This window comes from Orbicella franksi, chromosome 8, assembly GCF_964199315.1.
Source record: "Orbicella franksi chromosome 8, jaOrbFran1.1, whole genome shotgun sequence".
Classification (NCBI taxonomy): domain Eukaryota; kingdom Metazoa; phylum Cnidaria; class Anthozoa; order Scleractinia; family Merulinidae; genus Orbicella; species Orbicella franksi.
In genome coordinates, this window is record NC_138152.1 from 13,029,679 (window position 1) to 13,051,317 (window position 21,639).

The 21,639-nt window shown below is 38.9% G+C and overlaps 3 protein-coding genes across 6 annotated transcripts; all 3 read left to right on the top strand.

The window, feature by feature from the left end:
• Positions 1–557: 557 nt before the first annotated feature.
• Positions 558–21,503, top strand: LOC145495378 (putative N-acetyltransferase camello). 2 transcript variants are annotated; one of them, XM_081474993.1, is made up of 2 exons: positions 558–1,474; positions 11,216–13,176. In XM_081474993.1, exon 2 carries the CDS (start codon positions 11,226–11,228, stop codon positions 11,967–11,969), a length of 744 nt encoding a protein of 247 aa, XP_081331119.1. In that variant the 5' UTR covers positions 558–1,474; positions 11,216–11,225; the 3' UTR covers positions 11,970–13,176. The 2 variants fall into 2 exon arrangements, 1 of the variants encoding a protein (XP_081331119.1); XR_014050406.1 differs by lacking the exon at positions 558–1,474 and adding an exon at positions 20,749–21,503 and having other exon boundaries at positions 10,881–12,678.
• LOC145495350 (uncharacterized) lies at positions 2,692–8,240 on the top strand. The gene has a single exon (XM_081474953.1). It carries the CDS (start codon positions 3,451–3,453, stop codon positions 6,496–6,498), a length of 3,048 nt encoding a protein of 1,015 aa, XP_081331079.1. The 5' UTR covers positions 2,692–3,450; the 3' UTR covers positions 6,499–8,240.
• LOC145495377 (putative N-acetyltransferase camello) lies at positions 13,748–20,755 on the top strand. 3 transcript variants are annotated; one of them, XM_081474991.1, is made up of 2 exons: positions 13,748–18,380; positions 18,746–20,755. In XM_081474991.1, exon 2 carries the CDS (start codon positions 18,752–18,754, stop codon positions 19,508–19,510), a length of 759 nt encoding a protein of 252 aa, XP_081331117.1. In that variant the 5' UTR covers positions 13,748–18,380; positions 18,746–18,751; the 3' UTR covers positions 19,511–20,755. The 3 variants fall into 3 exon arrangements, with proteins under 3 accessions (XP_081331117.1, XP_081331116.1, XP_081331118.1); XM_081474990.1 differs by having other exon boundaries at positions 13,748–14,084; positions 18,171–20,755; XM_081474992.1 differs by having other exon boundaries at positions 13,748–14,084.
• Positions 21,504–21,639: the final 136 nt, after the last annotated feature.

The following is a 21,639-nucleotide window of genomic DNA, read 5'->3' on the forward strand; positions in this document are numbered from 1 at the left end:
GAGGTCCTAACGCAATGAAGCTGTGTATTACTATCCAGGATGGTACCTTCGATCCTTAAAATTAATACTCACTTTCAATTGCCGGTAAGCGGTTAAAGCTTATACTGACTGCAAGCTTTAGTAAAATTTAGCGTATAGAGCATTTTCACTCACATGACCAGCAGCTGCGCAAATTTATTGGAACAAAAGAAAGTGTTTACATAAGAAAAGAGTTGAACTCCCACAGGATTGGTTTGGTACACCAACATGACCACCGTTTCATTGTTTTGGAACTCCAAGATGGCTGCCTTGACGTCATATGAAAACGCTCTGTATGATAAGACTATCAGTTTCAGGGTTGTGAGCGAAGTTTCCGCTGAAATTATGAACGATTTTACGTGTGGTTATGTCATAAGTCACCAAAGGCATTTTTGAGTGGGGGGGGGGGGGGGCGGGGGGGGGGAGGGCAAATTTCTGGGGCATGAAATTTTCTCACCTTTAGGTTATATATGATAATTTTTGGCGGCCAATAGCCAGCCCAGCTCCCCTTCCTTCAAAAAAAAAAAAAAAAAAAAAATTAATGGCGCCTGTCTAAATGTGTACAAGAGGTGATTTAGACAAGCATGCTGAATACAAGTCATTTAAAATCAAAAATAACACCTAACAATTCCGCAGCTACATAACCAGGATGTGTTTTGAGTCGGACAGGAGCAGGACGGAAAAGGCCGGGAGTGACGGGAAACAAAGGTACAGGAAACGGGAGAGCAAGGCTAGGGTTGGCTAGGGTTGGTTAGGGTAAGGGAAGCAGGAGGCTTATGCCGCTGCTCCCCTCCCCCACCCCCACCTTTCCCAGTAATGATCATATTATCTGCTTGAAAAATTAAGACTCCTTCTCCTTCAAAACACGACAACCACGCCTTTGTCAACGTAGCCTGCGTAGCAGGCGCATAAAGGGAAGGGGTGGGGGAGGAGGAAAAGAATTCGGGGAACAGAACGTTCCCTTTCCCCTCCCCCCTCGCACTTCTCCGTTTTTTTTTCTCGAATTCTCTTCCTCCTCCCCCACCCCGTCCCCTTTGTACGCCTGCTACGCAGAACGAGATCGAGAGGACACAAATACTCCCTTGTGGACCCCACACTGTGTACTTTTGTCGACAACGATGTTTCAAGATGGCGCCGATAACGCAAGCGCAGTATTAGTTGGAACGGCAAATTCGAAGACATTTTGAAATAATTTCCACACTAGAACTTTTCCTATCTGCTTATACTTGACTTTTGAAGGGGGCGGAGTTAAAGGCAGGTTATTTTAGATTTTTTCGTGGGCCTTCGTACTTTTCGCAGTATTCCTTCCGCGCCTTGCCACAGAGAAGATGCGCAATTAATTCGGCCAAAGTAATGATGAAAAGACGTAGCACGGTTCTCAATATCTAGGTGATAGAGCGACTTCTCCGGGATGTCCCTAGGATAGTTGGTACATACAATCCGGGAGAGTTGGCAGGTAAGCTGATATAATTATGCAACCAGCCCTTGCGCTATGTACAAGTCGACGCCGAGACTCTTGGGCTTACCGTACAGCCCCCGACCAGAATACGTAAACACTGTCTACAGTGTGGGGCCCAGTTCTCGGCCGGCCCCAGTTCTCGGCCACTTTTTGTTCAGCGTTTATTTTTCGCGTCACAAATGAATCTGAATAGAAAGCAATTGTTTCCAAAGGTAGCTTGATTCCTTGTCTTCCGTTCTGCCGAGTTTTGTTTCATCCTGCCGAGTTTTTCTGTGAGCACATCGAGGTGACGCGAAGGTAGGTGAATTTGGTTTCCCCGAAAACTTGTTTGTTTACGGCTACTCGAATTACATGGTTTAATTCAAGTTTATATTTTGTCCGTCTAGAAAGCCCAAATGAGCCAATTCTTGGCATAAAGAACGTAGAGTGATAAAGCTATCTGTTAAATATAAACTTTTCCTGGCGTGTTTAGTTCTTTGACCTAAATTCACCCCTCAATATTTCCTTAGTACTTTTGCGTATTTGCCTATTCTCGGCCACCCTGCTCGCCTTCAACACTAAAAGTGCTCATAGTTTTGTGTGGAGTATTCGTGTCAAGTCAGTTGCAAAAATAAAGCTGTAATGGGGTGGCATGCTGAAAACTATGAGCTCTGACTTAACCCCGTTTTAAATACCCAACTGTTTTTAGCCTCGCGTGACTGCACTTAAGAGAAAAACTAGGTGTGCGAAAAACTTCCTGTTCTAACATGAAACAAAGCTCTTTAGGGATAATTTGTGATCGAAATATCAAAACACAAGCCTTGTATTTCTCATCTTGGAATAGCCGTAAGGAGTTAAAATTTCACGCATAACTAGCTTCAGCATTCAGTTTACACATGTAGAGCAATCGATTGCTCAACGCTGTTTTCTCCGGAGTAATAACGAAAATGGAGGCTTCGTTCGTGGGCCCAGTTATCGGCCAGCGGGCCCAGTTCTCGGCCACAAAAGAGTGCATGCGATTCCTCAGAATGAACAACGCTTTATTACCATTTTTTGTTGATAAATCACTTATAAGGCTTGTGTTTTGATATTTCGATCACAAATTATCGCTAAAGAGCTTTGTTTCATGTTAGAACAGGAAGTTTTTTGCACACCTAGTTTTTCTCTTAAGTGCAGTCAAGCGAGGATAAAAAAGAGTTGGGTATTTAAAACGGGGTTAAGTCAGAGCTCATAGTTTTTAGCATGCCACTCCAATACAGCTTTGGGCATTTCCACAGTTACGGACGTTACATTCAGAGTCATTTTTGAAACTTTAATCTAGCACAGGCAAAGGATAGGAAGAGATTGTCCAATGTTACATTGCTGATCATGTTTGTGCCTGCTGACGCATTAATTGAGTTATAAAAGTTTTCCACTTGACTGGCCTATATTTTAAAATAGAGCAATAAACACACCGTTACGGACGTTACATAAAAAACAACCACATGAGCCAGAGCACTGGTATTAATGGAAAATTCCTGTGAAGTGTCAGGGCTTATTGCATGAACTGCTCCAAATATTTGAAGTATAGTAGTTGTGTGAACCAAAAAGCTTAATTTAATTTAAACTGGCTTTCGCAATTATATAATGCTATGTGAACTTTAACGTTACGGATGTTACAGCCAATGTTACGGACGTTACACTGTGTGCATTATTATAAAATGCACACAATAAATCAGCTTTTTTGTATTGTTGGCCACAGTTTTTTGGACATATAAGTTTAAAAAGGCTTGTATTTAACATTTTATAAATCAAACTGGTTGGTACTTTATGTTAAAGGCGTGAAATGTCCCAACACAGTATGAAGGACACTACATTCATTTTACATAATGTACTCAGCTTTGAGCATGCTCTTTGCAAACTATCTGAGCCCACAGACATATACTGGACTCCAGTGAATATAATTAATTCCTTCTCTAAAACACTGCTTTCTTTGAGAATTCACATATCCAAAAATGCGTTTAACTGTGGCAGAAAGAGTCCGAAATCACAGAAAAAAAATCAAAGAAAATGCAGAAAAGCATGCAGCACATAAAGAGAAAGACAGACTTAGGAAAAGGGAAAGTAGAAAGAAAGCTGTTGATCCAAGAAAAGCTGAACTTGAAAGAAAGAAGTGTAGGGAAAGAGTGCGATTGCACAGGCTTAAGAAAAAGTTGTCTGCCTCACATGTACAAGATCCTGGTGACACTCCTGTAAGCTATGCTTACAAAACTCCACAAGCACTGGGTAAAGCAGTACACAAAGTTTCACCATTACTACCAAATAGCCCAAGGAAACGAAAAGCTGTAATCGAAAAGATTGCAAAGTCACATGGACTTCCACTTTCAAGTGAACACCAGAAATCCACTGGCAACAAGTGCATTGCCAAGTCCACAGTAGACTGTGTTCAAGAATTTTACTACCGAGATTCCATTTCTCGACAAGCACCAGGGCGTAAAGACTATGTTATCATGAAAGAGAATGAGAAGAAGTTGAAACTACAAAAGAGGCACTTGATGTGGTCACTGAAAGAGACTTTTGGACTGTTTCAGAAAGAGAACCCTCAGGTAAAGATTGGCTTCAGCAAATTCTGCTCTCTTAGACCAAAGAATGTTCTGCTGCAAGCATTCATGCCACGGCAGGTTTGTCTCTGCCAGTATCATGACAACGTGAAGTTGCTCTGCGAATGCCTCACAAAAGAAATCCAAAGTTTTCCTTCCTACTCTGCAGCATTTGTTGATAACTTTGTCTGCGATAGCAATAAAGAAGAATGCATGATGAGCAAATGTGGTTCATGTCCAGCCTGGCTTGATGCAGTCAAGGAAGATGCTGCTCTGGATGAAATTGTTCAGTGGCAACAATGGGAGAGAGTTTCTCATCAAGTTCAGTCCAAACAAGGCAAACCCAAACTGGTGAAGAAGATGGAGAAAGTCACCAAAGAGGGAACTGTTGAAGAAGCCTTGCACTCTCTTCAAAGTAAAATGCCTTCATTCTTGGAGCATGTTTTTGTAAAGAGGAAACAAGCAGAATTTTTTGAAAAACGCACAGCTCAAATGCAACCAGATGAAGCTGTTGTCCAAGTTGATTTTGCTGAAAATTATACCTGTCAGCATCAAGACGAAGTTCAAGCAGCGCATTGGAGTCAGCAACAGGTTACACTCTTTACTGTTGCAATTTGGACTAAAGATTCGGATGACAACACAAAGTGCAGTTCACATGTTATAGTCAGTGATGACCTCGACCATGACAAGAAATCAGTTACTGTTTTTATGGATATTGTGGTAAACAATTTTGTCAAGAAAAATTTTCCACAGGTTAAAGTTGTCGACATCTCTTCTGATGGGCCCACCTCCCAATTTAAAAACAGGTACATGGCTGGCTTCTACCATACTCTTCAGAGAAAGGGACTAAAAATAAAGTGGCACTTTTTTGCCACTTCCCATGGCAAAGGAGTGGTTGATGGCTTGGGAGGAACAGTAAAAAGGATGGTGTGGACTGCAGTATCCACGAGGAAAGTGGCAAATGTGCAGGACGCAAAATCCTTTGCAAACGTTGCAGCACAATTCTGCAAATCAATCAACATTCAACTATGTCTTAAGAAGGATATTGATGAATTAGGCAGTGGTCTTGTACTGGACAAATGCTTTCAAAAAGCCACAGCTATCCCAGGAATTAGCAAGGTCCACTGCATAGCACCAGCAGAGAATGGTCAAGTACATTGTCTCCTTTATTCAAGTCAGCTATCTGTTCTTCATGAGATTGAACGATCAAATGATGCTGAAGAAACCTGTAGTGACTCAGTCAATGAAATAACCAGATCTGAAGTCAGTGACGGTTCCTGTAACAACAGTGGGGACAGTGAGGATGAAGAGAGTAGTGGCGATGGAGGTAGTGATGGTGATGTTGCTGATGATGAAGATGACACGCCATTGTGCACATATGCTACATTACCAGCTGACACACCTATGACTGATGAAGAGGAAATTATTATTCAGATACAGCAAGGCTTGTCTGACCACATCAGGGCAATTCTTAATGACCACTGCACTGAATTCCAAATTCCTCCATTCAGCAGTCTAATGGCAGGGCTAATTATTAGTGAAGCCATTGACTTTAAGGGTGATCCCTTAATTGACATAAGGGACTTGAAAGAGCTCGAAGGAAAAGCTGTAGAAGATGAATCAAAGTGGGTTACAAATTTTATTGTTGATGCATATCTACAGCTAGTCAAGGCTGAAAGTGCTCAAAAGGGTGTTAAAGTGGAAATTTTTCGATGGGAAGAATTTGAAAAGCTGGTGCAAAGGCAGACCCTGAAAGATCCTCTGACAGACAAAGATGACCTTTTCAAACAAGATGCAGTTTTCTTTCCCTGCAATGATACTGAGGGTGAACATTGGTTCCTTGGAGTGATGTTTCCTCAGGAAATGTGTATCATAGTGCTCGACAGCTTGCCAGGTCAGTTTGTTAAGCCAACTGTCTTAAAGCGAGTGGAAATGATGGTGTCACTTCTTTTGAAAGCTGACCGGTCGACTGATGTCAGCCAGTGGTCTTTCTATTCAAACAAGCCTGGTGAGATTCCAGAACAGAATAATACCTATGACTGTGGAAGTTTCAGTTGCCTATATGCAAGATGTGTGGCTACAAGATCTGTGATGATCCCTAAAACTGAGGTTCTGGCATACAGGCAACTGATGATCCAAGAGTTGCACCAGAAAAGCCTTTGCCCAATTCCACCACCAACTATTCAACCAGGGGAATACTATGCAGTTGATTACGTCAAAACCTATTATTTTGGGAGAGTAATGAAGAAAACTGGCAGTTTTGTAGAATTCAAGTTCCTGCACAGAAATAGTGCCAGTACTTTCCATTGGCCTAGACGAGATGACGTGGACACAGTCCACTTTTCAAACATTTTTTCTGATCCAGTAACTGTTCCCCAATTTATCAGTGGGCCTTTTGAAATTCCGGAGCTGCCTGCCGTGGAAAAACTTTTCAAAGTTATAAGGAAACACAAGAAAGTTTGAAAAACTATCAAGAGAAATAACTGTTTAACCAGAATACTAATTCCATTGATGTTAGGTGCAACAAGTTAATGTTTAAAAAGACAAATTGTCTTTGAGTGTAATGTTTGGGTTCTTGAGACTTTTTCAAATGTAAGCTTCAAGAATTGTAACGTCCGTAACGTAACGTCCGTAACAAAGTTTTGTTACCATTATTTGGAAAATGTTGCAGTTTTTCAGGGACTGCTTTTTACCAAACTGTTTCTAAAGAATATTTAGCTTTGTGGCAGAAATATCTTTGAAATCTTTTAAATAGTTATTTTAAGAATGGAAAAAGATTGTGTAAACGTTACGGACGTTACGTAACGTCCGTAACAAAATTTACTTTGTTAATAACTATTTTTTAAAAAAAGTTCAGGGTGAAATTTACATTTTTTATGTATTAACTCCTTTGAGGTATTTCTTTTGATATAACTGTTTGTAGACACAAATCATTTCCAAGTTTTATATAGCAAGTTAAAAATTTGTCTCTCACCTATTGTTTATTATTAAAAAATAAACACTTACTTTGGAGACCCCCCCTGAATGTGTTGCTATCACAAGCAAACTGAAACTTATTTTTCTATGTACTATAACTTGTCAACAACATAGTACAGGGTATGATTTTAAGTCCAACCACTTTTTAAAAATCTGGATTTTTCACATTCTCACATGGAATTGCCCCTTTATTTTTACAACTGACTTGACACGAATACTCCACACAAAACTATGAGCACTTTTAGTGTTGAAGGCGAGCAGGGTGGCCGAGAATAGGCAAATGCGCAAAAGTACTAAGGAAATATTAAGGGGTGAATTTAGGTCAAAGAATTAAACAGGCCAGGAAAAGTTTATATTTAACAGATAGTTTTATCACTCTACATCCTTTATGCCAAGAATTGGCTCATTTGGGCTTTCTAGACGGACAAAATATAAACTTGAATTAAACCATGTAATTCGAGTAGCCGTAAACAAACAAGTTTTCGGGGAAACCAAATTCACCTACCTTCGCGACACCTCGACGTGCTCACAGAAAAACTCGACAGGACGAAACAAAACTCGGCATAAAGGAAGACAAGGAATCAAGCTACCTTTGGAAACCATTACTTTTTATTCAGATTCATTTGTGGTGCGAAAAATAAACGCTGAACAAAAAGTGGCCGAGAACTGGGGCCGGCTGACAACTGGGCCCCTCACTGTACCTCAAACTTGATTATTCTGGATATCACAAAAACCTCATCCAATAATTGTTTATTATTTTTCATTCTTTTAGCCGTTAATGGGGGCTTATCAACTTCTGGTTAGGGGCTATTGGCTTGGGGGCTGAAGGGCTCATTCTCATCCTGTATACCTCTGAGGGCCCCCAAGGGGTCTTGGTGAATATGATCATTTATTTCAAGGGAACGAGGGATATTTTTGGGATTAGTCTCTCCTAGACTGCCCAATGGTCTTTTTAGGTACTAGTTCTTTTCTTTTCACATGTCTGTGCATAACAAATTAATTGGAATACATGACACTGTCTTTTGAGACTGCTGCCTAGGCTTCCTTGGTGATCTGAATACAACTGAAAAAAGTGCACTGTGACTGTCATTTTGGGCAGTAACCCATAACACCTGTTGATTCAGAGTGTGCTTGATCTGTGCCCCTGCAATGCTACAGGTCAATTTGCCTGTTGTTTACACATTCACCTACAGAATAACAAGTTTGTAATGGGTGTGAAGATCAAGACAACAAATGTCGACTTACACTTAAAACTTAATGACAGTCCTGTTGCACATAGATCAGTTTCATTCAGTATGCATGCTTCCCACTAAAATGTCAAAAAAGATTTCACAACTAGGCTGACATGCGGACAATGAAAGAGAGCAATGAATGTGGTATTTATCTAGGGCATCTCCATATATTTTAATTACATTAAACTGCAAAACAGTCATTTTTGAGTTATTTTTTTATAAAAAAAATACCTCTTAGTCAGCGTGTCGGGTATGTTATGGATGGGTCAATGAGTGAGTGAGTGAGTGAGTGAGTGAGTGAGAGATGTATGTATGTCACACCAATCAGATTGGATCTACTATGAACAGCCAATCAAATTTCTTGTTGTAATTAAAGGTAAATGGTATGTGAGAAACACAAGGTATGTATAAACACAAGGACTTTGGTAATTGAAAAATAACGAGTGACGTGTATGTTGCCGGTTTGTGATTTTTAGTCCAGTTTGGAGGGGAGTGTGACAGTTACATACGTACATTGGGTTGTTTTAGAGTGCATAATTTTCAGTGTAATGGTGGCTAGTTATGAACGAGATGAGTCTTGAGTTTTGAAGCAGTTCATGAGTAGTAGGCAAATGGCACAAGATATTTTTATTTTTAATTACAAAGGGTAACTTGATACTTTTGTTTTTCACAAGGAGTTAATTCAATTAGAGGTCACAAATTGTCGGTTCTAGTTCTTAGGACATGTTTTAGAGGAGACGAGACTATTTAGATTTGAAGCAGTTCTAACGTTTACAATAGTAAGTGCAGGTAACGATTGTTTTGTTCTTATTGCATGCAAATATAACGAGATATTTTTATTTTTTAGTTACAATGGGTAATTTGACACTCTTGTTTTTCACAAGGTAGTAAATTCAATTAGAGCTGACCAATCATCACCACTTGTTTCCACGAGATGTTTACTATTTTTAGTTACAAATGGTAACTCAACACTTTTGTTTTTCATATGGGAGTAAATTCAATTAGAGCTTACAAGTTATCGGCTATTGTTCCCAGGTTAAACAAAAAAGAAGCTTTCATTTCTAGAGTGTTTTTACGTCTCTGCAGTGGCAGTTTAATATTTTTATTTGATGGGCATTTTATGACATTCTTTTCAGTCCGGTATTTTTAAAGGTAAAAAGTATGAAAACTGTTCAAATGTTCTTTGAAGACTGTGTGGCACCAAGTTAAAGTGCAATTTAATTAAATCAGACTTTCAACGTGTCAGAGAGGTTTTTTTCTCTTTCTTTCAATTTTCGGTGAAGTAGTGTTGTTGCGTTGTGTTGTGTAAAAAGGGTAAACTTACGACTCGTATAAAATGCGAAAAGTTCTCTTAACTTGAGTATTTTTGGGCAAAAATTCCTCTTGGGGGCTGGAAGGGCTCCCGAGGGGGTACTCCCAGAAAAATTGGTTGGGGGTGTGCGGCCCGCTTCCCAAAACCCTTGCCCTATTTATGACCAAAATCTGCGATATTCCTTACCCTATTTATGACCTGACCAAAAATTCGAAACCCTATTTACGACCTGACTCTCAAATCAAAACCATGTTTCAGACCTGCGTTATAATTAGCTCCCTAGTTCAAACCAATGTTAAATTACCGTAAACATATAAATTTGTGAAGGGCTTTTGTTGATTTTCTTTTCGATAATGATGAAAAAGTGGCTTCTTCTTAAAGCATACCCATATCAAGGCTAGAGTGCAAAAACCGTACCCTATTTATGACCAAAATGGCCCAAATCAGCTAAAATCGATACCCTATTTACCCAAAACGACTGAAAAACCATACCCTTCGGGGCCGCACAGACCTATATAACCCATATAAGGGAGTCCACCCCTCCCCCCCAGGGGAAGGGCTAAGTGATCGGTGAGTGAGGGAGTTATGCATGTGCGCGTGTCAGACCAATCACAGTGTGGGTTGTATCAAAGAACGAATAAAATTGCCTGTTAGAAAATAAGATGGTATCTGCATTAATCTGGAGACATGTCAGATTACTGTAGTTTGTTCAGGCAATCATTTTATGGCTTACTATTTAGTTATCTTACCATTACCGATTTAACATCTTATGTACATCATAAACTCCCAGTTTCTTTCTTGCTGTACATCGCAGCCAAAAACACTTGTCAAATCAACCAAATCATTACTGTAAACAGTTCCATGAACGCGCCTATCTCCAAGACTTATAGTTCACAAAAAAATAACTCTTGCACGCCTTGCGTGCCTATGTTTCACAATTTGCTCACCGTTTTGACAATGGCTCCACAGCTTTTAATCACAAGAAACATACGGCTCTTTAATGCAGTCTAGATAGCATTAAAAGTCTACCAGTGCCTATACATCAAAGCCAGACTCTATTGAAGAAACATGAAGAATCTTTTCCCTTAGATAACTGGAAATTATTATCTGTGGCTACTGTTTGAAATGACCTAGTACTGTTGAATTATGATACATGCAGAAGTTTTCAGAGCACAGACTGAAGCACAGTACTTGCTCAAGGCTCACCTCTCTTTAAAGACAATTTCAGGCTTTTCTGTTGTGAGCAGATCTAACATGTGAAGATTAAATTTCTGACTTTCCTTCATGCTTAATCTAAGCTGTGAGGAATATTTATAAATGAAAAAGTGTTCAGTTTATAAATTAATACAAAATATGTATGCCCACCAGGCCAACACCTTCTGAACCTTCTCCTATTCTCACTGAGCAGCCTTTGTTCTTAAACAGTAAAAGGTCTTAATGAATATATAAGTTTATAAAGTAGAGTGCAAATCATATCATTAATAAAACTCTTTTGTGTAATATGTTGCTCTACAGAGTCTTTGAATTGTCAGTGAAACATTTTTAATATAAACCTTTCCTGAATACCCAAAACCCCTTTGACTTTGAATAAGCCTAGAGCTTCTAAGCTTCATTTTATGGTACCTTCAATTATTGTCTTCTTATTTTTCTTTCTTACAAGTCAGAACAATATGGGTTCTTCAGATGCTACACAGCACTGGACCACACATTACCCTGAGGTCAAAGACAGGCTAACCATTCGCTCCTTCCAGCGTTCTGACCAAAAAGAATGTGTTCAGATTTTTATGGATGGATTTCAAGATTACAAAAAAGCTCTTGCTGTAACTTTCTTGTCAAAATCATCATGGTATGTTGGCATGGCAACTATCTTGGCATCACTTGCAGCAGTATTGGGGTCAACATGGATTTTTGTGTTGTTTGTGTTTATCATTTTGATTCTGTTGACATTTTTCTACATAAGTCTGCGTGTTGCTAGTTACAAGTATGTTAATAATGCAATGAAAACTGATATGAGGGATATCGAGAAGTCATACATGTCAGATGAAGGCTGTCACATGTGGGTAGCTGAGTTGTGCGGTAAAGTTGTCGGGATGGTTGGACTCCGTCACGACGAGAACCAGGATCCAGGAGTATTTCAACTGCGGCGAATGTATGTGGTGCCAGGTTATAAACGAATGGGCATTGGTAAACGAATGCTCACTGAAGTGATTACACATGCAAAAAAACATAGAATGAAGATGATCATTTTAACAACTTCCAACACTCAGGTAGCTGCCATACAGTTGTACATGAAGTATGGTTTCAAAGTTGTAACACATAGTGCAAATGAATCTGGCAAATTAATCCAAAGGCCAGCAATACTTTCAATACTAACTGATCTCACAAATTTCCAGTTAATGATTTCCTCATCATGAACTCTCTTGAAGTTCAAAAAGTCCTCAATTCCCTCAATATAACAGCCGTGTTTTTATACCAAATTACTGGTAGAAGTGGCAATATAAAGTTACAGATTTAAGCTTTTTTATAAATAATTTTTATTAATAAACAAACCTAATGGTTTTTGAATCTACAATCATACATTATGTGTACAATCTTACTATTGTACCCAATTGTGTTGTCATCTTAATATAAGTTCTTTCATTTCTTTTGGTATCAGTTTTTCAAGAGCGTTTAAATAAAGATTATTATTACAAGTTTACTGAATCATTGGATAATACAATTTAAGAGTTTTTATTGGCTAGACACCAGAGGCTTATGGCTGAAAGTCAAAGTGAAGTGAAGCCATCATGATAAATATGAGCCATTATACCATGCTCTTCATATACGGTTAGCCTAGCTGTAATTTGTTGGTTCGTTTATATTTTTATTTTATGTTAGTTTTCTATATTTTGGAGACATTTTTAGTAAAACATTTATTCCACTTGGGCTTGTTGGATATGAGATGATTTTTACCAACTCAGCGACTAGCCTTGTTGGCTCTCTGCCATCTCATATCTGACATGCATTCAAAGAATAATTGTCAATTACAACAATTTATCCCCCTCCCCACATCTTCTTGGAAATTCTGCACTCTACTATCTTCTTTACTGCTCAACTATATCCCTTGATACTGACTGGTTCAAGGTAGCCTATTGTGGTTAGCACCAAGTCAAAAGGTACATGTATTTTTCTAGTCCAAGCTGGGTCCTTGTATTTTGTTCTTGGCCAGGACACTTTTACTGACCCACTGTACCAATTTACAAATTTTTGACACTACCAACCTGTGCTTTGTCTCCTCCCGTTCCACTCCTGACAAGACAACATATTTACTATATAGACATGAGTGTTTTACTGGAAAATATACCACTCGTAAAATTCATATGAAACCACATCCGAGACTTGCTCACTAGTGAAGGTATCGACAATTTCACTGATATCAAGTTTGTTTCTTAAATAATGTACTTTAATTCGGTGGTGTATCATTGAAACATCTTTGGGTCTAACTCGAAAGTCTTCGGCAATCTTGATAATCTTTGGAAACTTTCGGAAAGGGTTTGGGAATGTTTGTGTGACCTTCAGAAAAGTTTTAGAGAATCTTCAGAAATCTTTGGAAAGTGGTCGGAAATCTTCAGAATATCAAGAACTCCGTCATCCAGGGCCCCACTGGCCGTCATCAGTATGTCTATGTAATAAAAAGAACATTATATGTTAGCTCAAAAATATGAATTTTATGTTCTTGTGGCAAGAACAATATCTCACTCGTGAGATATTGTTCTTGACACTCGAATATAAAATTCATATCTTCTCGCCACCGTGTAATATCCTCTATAGACAGCCCGGTGCCAACATTCCAAGACCGCTTTGGGGTTAAGGAAATTAATATTTAAAAAACGCAATGTTTTTCACTGTAACAGATTTTTTCACTAGGTGGCATTTATCTTAGTGTCCCAAGGACTGGCTTCTAAAGTAGAAACAACAAAAGGAAATGGAATATATCAACTTGTAGTTTTTTTGCGGGCTTTCTTCCCAACTCCTTGTGTCAATATTTAACTGTGAAGAGCGGGAGTGACGGGAGATAAAGGTACAGGGTACGGGAGAGCGGGCTAAGGTAAGGGAACCAGGAGGTTTATGACTCCGCTAACCCCTCTCCCTCCCCCCCCCCCCCCCTTCCCATGTGATCAGACAACCACGCCTTTTTCAAGGAGAGGACAAAAATAGTCCCTTGTGGACCCTACAATGTGAGCTTTTGTCAACTTAATTTCCTCCCCAGATTCCTCGCAAACGATGTATCAAGATGGCGCCGATAGTGGGAACGGCACTCGAACTTCCTATGTGCTTATACGTGACTTTTTGAAGATGGTGGAGTTGAAGGCAGATTGTTTTAGATTTTTTCGTTGTCTTCGTACTTTTCGCAGTATTCATCCCGTGCCCTGCTGTAAAGAAAATATAATTATGCGAAAATTCGGCCGAAGTAACTTGTCTTAAGCACTTTTCTCAATATCTAGCTGATAAGGCGACTTCTCCGGGAGGTCCACCAGGAAAGTTGGCAGGTAAGCTGATATAATTTAATATGCAACCCCTTGCACCATGTAGAGTCCATGTACACTGAAGGTCATAGATCCTGGGAATCCGATCGCTTTAATGTGGTTTCCCAGAGTATTTACGAACACCCTGCCTATAGAGCGCGAGTTAGAAAAGGAAGCTTGGTTAATTTCTCTTAAAGTTTTCCCAGTAGAGATTTACCATAACGGGTACTGTTAAAATAAGGCTTATTTTTTGGTTGTCAGTTTTTGGATTAAGGCCGTTGCAATGGCAACATCTCATCTGATGACAGGCAGATATATTCCTCATAATTTTTGGCCTAATGCACCAGTCAAAGGAAATCACGCCCCCCAACCTGGGAAAGGCGGGGACATTAGCAGAACAAAAACCGATCGTTGACTCTCAAAACTGTCCCGGTGTCACAGTGATATGTGTATCCCCGCACACATATCACTAGTGATATGTGTATCCCCTCCAAAATGGCGACCAGTGATATGTGGATCCCCCACCCCCCTCCCCTCTACTTTAAATAGCCATATCCTCCTTGAAAGTGCTCTAGTCGTTCGGTCGCTTACTGGACGAACGACTAACCCAAACAGACTTAAAACACAAATCTCAATTTTTGTAGCTGAAAAAGCTTACGTATCTGCTGCTGGAATTGTGTTCTTGATCCTAACTAGTTTTCTGCGAGCAGGATATCATGAATTTAAAGTTGAACACCAAATGGATCTAGATATATTTCAATTTGAGTTTCATGGCACGGAATTTCTAGGATGATATAATTGCGCGGTGCATTCTCACCCCTCGAGTAACACATATTCTCCAATGTTCATCACATTGTTTGTATCTGAATTATTCGTGGAATGAAACGCATATCACTGCTTCGACCCGCTCACCATAAAATGATTAGTGGCACTTGTGTATCCCCTGCACCTGCTTTTCAGTTCGACTTTTTGTAAGATATGTTAAGTCTCAAGCTGTATACATTGCTATACTGCGAATATTGCTAGCAAGTTTCATAATAATCAACGTTTATTCTTCGGCAGTTAGCCTAGATAATGGCTGTCTTCAGGGGATACACATATCACTGCGCCATGTAATAATTAGTGATATGTGTATCCCCTGCATACGGTCGTATACAACTGAGGTCAGTGAAACTCCAGAAATCCCAAGCTATGAATAAATGCCAGGCGTGAATATTTCTTGCAAGCCAGTTTTGACAATGCAAATGTAATGGGCATTTTTCTTCTTGGGTAGAAAGCCAATATAACAGCTGTGTCCATGGGTATACACATATCACTAGTTCATGAAATAATCAGTGATATGTGTATCCCTTATTATCCCATGCACGCATGCATGCGTTTTTAGTGGAATTATCGAGTTTCAAACTCCAGTAAACCCAAGCCGTTTAAAAACGTTGCGTGCTAATATTGTCTGCAGTTTTGACAAGGTTGATGCATTATATTATAACAGTTGTGTGTGCCATGAAATAACTAGTGATGTGTATCCCCTGCACGCAATTTCAGTTTAGATATTTAGACATTCGAGTTGGAAACTCCGCAAACCTCAACCTGGGTATAAACGTCGTCGTGAGTAAGCAGCCAGCACGTTTCGGCAATAATTGGTCCCTTTTTCAATCAGGTAGATAGTCAATCCAATGGCTGTGTTTAGGGGATACACACTGAAATCACTGCGCCATGAAATAAAATAATTAGTGATATGTGTATCCGCTGTTCGAAGTTTTAGTCAGATATACAATCGAGTTGGTTGGAACTCGACCAAACTCAAGAAGTCCTAAGCTGCTCCATTGGGCGCGAATTCATTTCTGGTTTCTCCTACTCTTTACAGCGCTCGTTGGAACCTGGCAACCGAGTCGCCATTTTGTTCGTTGAATACCCAGGCGCGTATCAGTGTTTTATGTATCCCACTGGGGATACACATATCACGGGGATACACGTATCACTGTGACACCGGTACACAGGGTCTTGGACTAGAATTGCTTCTTCGGTGTCCATACCAGAACTGTGTGTTGCAAAGAGACTGGGACCAGCCCAGAAGGCAACCAAAATGGCGGAGAGAAACATGAGTAACTTACTTGTTGCTTTTCAATCTATTTTAAATAAATAAAAATAAATAAATAGAAATTGGAACCTCGGCATATCCTTTCAATTGTAGTCGGTGGCATGTGAGGACATTGGAATGGAAATGTTTCCCTGGAGGTGGGGACATTGGCTCATTTTTTCAAGTTGTTTTGTCCAAGCCCCCGCCCTTTTCCGGGTTTTGGCGGGGGGGATTTATTTTGACTGGTGCATAAACTCCTTAATATTTATACTTTCCTTTGGTGAAATTTTTTCATACTTTGCCTCATCATGGAAATGATGTTGTCTGACATTTTGAATAGGTAAAAAGTCAAGGTTGTTCAGATGGTTTTTCTAATATTCTGTAATTTGCCATTCTTCTAAATATATTAGATTAGCTCTGACAGATTTTAACAAAAATTGATGTAAATAGAAAGGGATTATCATTATTACTATTACTATTACTATTACTATTACTATTACTATTACTATTACTATTATTATTATTATTATTATTATTATTATTATTATTATTATTATTCGTTTTCTTAACCTTAATGGGGGCTTATCGACTTCTGGTTAGGGGCTAATGGACTTGGGGGCTAAAGGACTTTCCTTCTCATCCTGTATTCCTCTGAGGGCCCCCCAGGGGTCTTGGTGAACATGATCATATATATCAAGGGGACAAGGGATGTTTTTGAGATTAACCTCTCCTAGACTGCCTAATAGTCTTTTTAGATACTAGTTCTAGTTTTCTTTCATGTCTGTGCACAACAAATGAATTGGAATATTGACACTGTCTTTTGAGTCTGCTGCCTCTGCTTCCTTGGGGATCTGAATACAACTGAAAGAAGTGCATTGTGACTTTCATTACTGTAACAGGCAGTTCACCTGCTGAGTCAGAATTCATGTGGTTGATCAGGGCCCCCGTAATGCTACAGGTGAATTTGTCCATTTTGATACAAGTTTGTAATGGGTGTGAAGATCAAGACAACACATGACTGAACTCTTAAAACTTAATGACAGTCCTGTTGTACATAGATCAGTTTCTTGCATGTTTCCCACTAAATTGTCAAAAGTGATTTCACAGCTTAGCTGACATGCCAGACAATGAAAGACAGCAATGAAAGTGGTATGTTATCTGTGGCTTGTCCATATATTTAAATCACATTAGACTGCAATACAGCCATTTTGCAAAAATTGCTCACCGGCCGTTTTGACAGTGGCTCCACAGCTTTTTTTTCTACAACCACAGGAGTTCACAACAAATACGGCTCAGGGCTGTCATTAAGTTTTAATTCACCTGGAGCCTTGATTTTCACATCCATAGCAAACTTGTTACTTTATGGGTGAATTGTATCTACAGGCTAGTTCACCCATAACATCAAGGGTCCATCAAAGATGCTTAGCCATAACAGGTGTTACGGGTTTAACGGCCCTTATTGACAGCCCTGTGTTCTTTTGCAGTCCAGATAGCATTAAAAGTCTACCTGTGCCTTTACATTAAAGCCAGACACTGTTGAGGAAACATGAAGAATCTTTTTGGTTTTTATTGTCTGTGACTGCTGTTTGAAATGAACTTGTAATATGTTGAATTATGATACATGCAGAAGTTTGCAGAGCACAGACTGAAGCACAGTACTTGCTCAAGGCTCACCTCTCTTTGAAGACAATTTCAGGCTTTTCTGTTGCGAGCAGATCTAACTGGTCAATATGAAATTTCTGAACTTTTCTTCATGCTTAATCGAAGCTGCGAGGAAAAAATAAGTGAAAAAGTACTCAGTTTATAAATACAACAAAAAATGTATGCCCACCGGGCCACCACCTCCTGAACCTTCTCCTATTGTCAGTGAGCAGCCTTGAGTTTGCTCTTAAACAGAAAAGGTATTAATGAATGTATAAGTTTATTATTTAAAAGTCAGTGGTATACGGAGTGCTAACGAATTGATAAAAACGATAGATATCCTCACATGTGAAGATATCATTTTTGATAACATTTTTCTTTTGTCTCTTTAGCCACACTTTAATTTGTTGGTGTCTGATCGAAACATCTTCGGATCTTTGGTCGTCTTCAGCAATCTTCAGTAATCTTCGGAAAATGTTTGGAAATGTTCGGAAAATGTTCGGAAATGTTTGTCAGGCCTTCAGAACAATTTTGGAAAATCTTCGGAAATCTTCGGAAAGTGGTCAGAAATCTTGGGAAAATCGTCAAAAACGCTGTCATCAGTATGTTTACATAATAAAAAGAACATCACACGTTAGCTCAAAGATATGAATTTTATGTTTTCATGGCAAAAACAATATCTCACGAGTGAGCGCAGTGAACGAGTGAGATATAGTTCTTGCCACTCAAACATAAAATTCATATCTTCTCACCACCATGTAATATCCTCTATTTTATAAAGTAGAGTGCAAATCATATCATAAAACTCTTTTGAGTAATATGTTGGTCTACAGAGTCATTGAATTGTCAGTGAAATATTTTTGTATAAACCTTAATAACCCCTTAGAATTTGTATAAGCCTAGAGCTTCTCGGATGCATTTTACTACCTTTAAATATTGTCTTCTTATTTTTTGCTTTTTTTACAAGAAAAATATGGTTTCCTCAGATGCTGTACAACACTGGACTACACATTACCCTGAAGTCAAAGACAGGCTAACCATTCGCTCCTTCCAGCGTTCTGATAAAAAAGAATGTGTTCAGATTTTTATGGAAGGATTTCAAGATTACATAAAAAATCTTGCTAGAACTTTCATATTAAAATCATCATGGTACATTGGCATGGCAATTATCTTCGCATCACTTGCAGCAGTATTGTGGTCAACATGGATTTTTGTGGTGTTTGTGTTTATCATTTTGATTCTGTTGACATTTTTCTACATAAGTCTGCATGTTGCTTGTTACAAGTATGTTAAGTACACAGTGAGAACTGATATGAGGGATATCGAGAAGTCATACATGTCAGATGAAGGCTGTCACATGTGGGTAGCTGAGTTGTGCGGTAAAGTTGTTGGTATGGTTGGACTCCGTCACGATGAGAACCAGGAGCCAGGAGTATTTGAACTGCAGCGAATGTATGTGGTGCCAGGTTATAAACGAATGGGCATTGGTAAACGAATGCTCACTGAAGTGATTACACATGCAAAAAAACATAGAATGAAGATGATTGTTTTAACAACTTCCAACATTCAGGTACCTGCGATACAGCTGTACATGAAGTATGGCTTCAAAGATGCAACTCACAGCTCCAGTGCAAATGAGTCTGGTGGATCAATCCAAAGGCCTGACGGTGAATCAATACTTGCAATTCTGACAGCTGTTACAAATTTCAAGTTAAGCATTTCCTCATCATGAACTCTTTTGAAGTTTAAGAATTCCTCAATTCTCTCAATGTAACAGCCTGATAGAGAAAAAATTTATGTTTTTATAGCAAATTACTGGTAAAGCATAAACAAGTAAAAATTAGTGATACGAAAGAACAACGTTTCAGTGACACTGTGACACCATTTTCAAGTTCAAATGCAAAAAAGATATACTGTCAGAAAATTCACTCAAGATTCTTCCGAAAGACCTGTACAGACATTTTTTCGTTCTCAGGAAGTGCATGAATAAGTTCGATTGTTTAGTGCATGAAATGCTGCTAATTAGAGAATTAACTCCATCTCTCAATGTTCAGTCGGACTCATTTCAAGCAAAACTACTTGCATGACATTGTATATGTAATTATGAAGTATGTTAATCTTGGGCGAATTTTCTGACAGTTTATCTTTTTTGCATTTGAACTTGAAAATGGTGTCACGATGTAACCGAAACGTTGTTCTTTCTTATCGCTAATTTTTACTTGTTTATGAATTACAGATAAAAGTGACAATATAAAGTTTACAAAAGCTTTTTGTTGATAAATAATTTTTATTAAAGTGCCTATGAAATGAAAGGTAATTACTGCTTAATTGAAAGGCTCTTCAAAATAAAGAATGGCATTTCCCTTTTTGGAATATCTTTCCTTTTAGAAATACTGATGTTTTTGTGTACCTAATGCAAATTAGGAAAGTCAGATGATGCCATAAGTTGTGCTACTAAAGTAAAACATTATGGATAAAGAATATCTCTGGAAATATAAGAGCAGTCTGCTTCAAACTTGGCACCAGAAATGTATATCACAAGTGAAACAAAATTACACCTGTTGTGCAGGTATTAAAGAAACCTAATAGTTTTTGCATCTATTAGGGGTTTCAATAACATTTTCAGCAGAAGGGCAACTGGTTTTCACAGGTGGGCAAACCTATTAGAACTGAACTTCTTTGTAAGAAAAACTTTCCGTTAGATGGTCAAACCAGCCAAGCAAAATTGTCCCCACAGCCAGTCAATTTACCCAGTGCCCATTTGAAAACCCTGGCTCTAAGTCTATAATGTTACTATTGTACCTAAATGTGTTGTACAGTTATGAGTTCTTTAATTTTCTTAAATCAGTTTTGAGTAAGTAAATAAAGATTCTTACCACAATTTTTCTCCCTTCTAACATCTCCTTAGAAATTCTGCACTCCACTATCTTCTCTCCTACCCAACTATCCCTTGGTAATGACCGGTTCAAGGTAGCCTATTGTGGTTAACATGTTAAAGTGGATCCTTAACCGAGAAGGTACATGTATTTTTCTAGGCCAAGCTGGGTCCTTGCATTTTGTTATTGGCCAGGACACTCAACTCTCACTGTACCAATTTATTAAATTGTTGGTGCTTTCAACCTGTTCTTTGTCTCTCCCAGTCCCACTCCTCCCCCACTCTCAACACAGCATCAACACAGCCCAAAAAATAACAATGTGGCATTTGTGTCAGTGTCTCAAGAACTGTTTTTTTAACTGCATTAGAAACAAGAAAGGGGAATGGGATCTTTACAGTTGCAGATGTCAACATGAGCAGTTTTTTGCAGGCTTTCTTTCCAACTGCTTATGTTGATATGTAACTGCAAAGAACAACTCTCATTTTTCAGCAGTAGCTCCCATCCATGAGTTAAATGTCTTAAACAAGCCTCCTGCCTTGCTTGCAAAGGGGCTTATTACTGTCAGTCTCAGGAAGAGGGTGGGGTGTCTTCATTAATTGAAGTACACCATATTACAATTGCCAGTAATTGATTTGATTGGACCACTCCAATGTCAAGCAATATGTTAAATGGGTTTAGCTCGGAGGTTAGACTAGAAAGCTGATTGGTTACTAACAACCAGCTAGGGGATTTTGAATTTAAGAAACACCTGGCCAATAATTTATTTTTGAATAGGCCATATTTGTATTCTTGGAATTGTTCTGGAACTAGCTTGCAATGGAGGCTTATGTTGGGGAAGATCATGGGGGGGGGGGGGGGTACTCTAACAGATGTTATACAGGGTGGCTCTGCCCTGAGGTCCAACCCCTTACCCTCTTGTATACCATTTAGACAGAATAGGTACCCTTTTTGTATACCTTAAGAACATTGCATCCCTTTTCTAACC

Excerpts from the sequence above, each read along its gene's own strand:
- LOC145495377 (XM_081474990.1), top strand. The coding sequence starts at position 18,692 with ATGCATTTTACTACCTTTAAATATTGTCTTCTTATTTTTTGCTTTTTT.
- LOC145495378 (XM_081474993.1), top strand. The coding sequence starts at position 11,226 with ATGGGTTCTTCAGATGCTACACAGCACTGGACCACACATTACCCTGAG.
- LOC145495350 (XM_081474953.1), top strand. The coding sequence starts at position 3,451 with ATGCGTTTAACTGTGGCAGAAAGAGTCCGAAATCACAGAAAAAAAATC.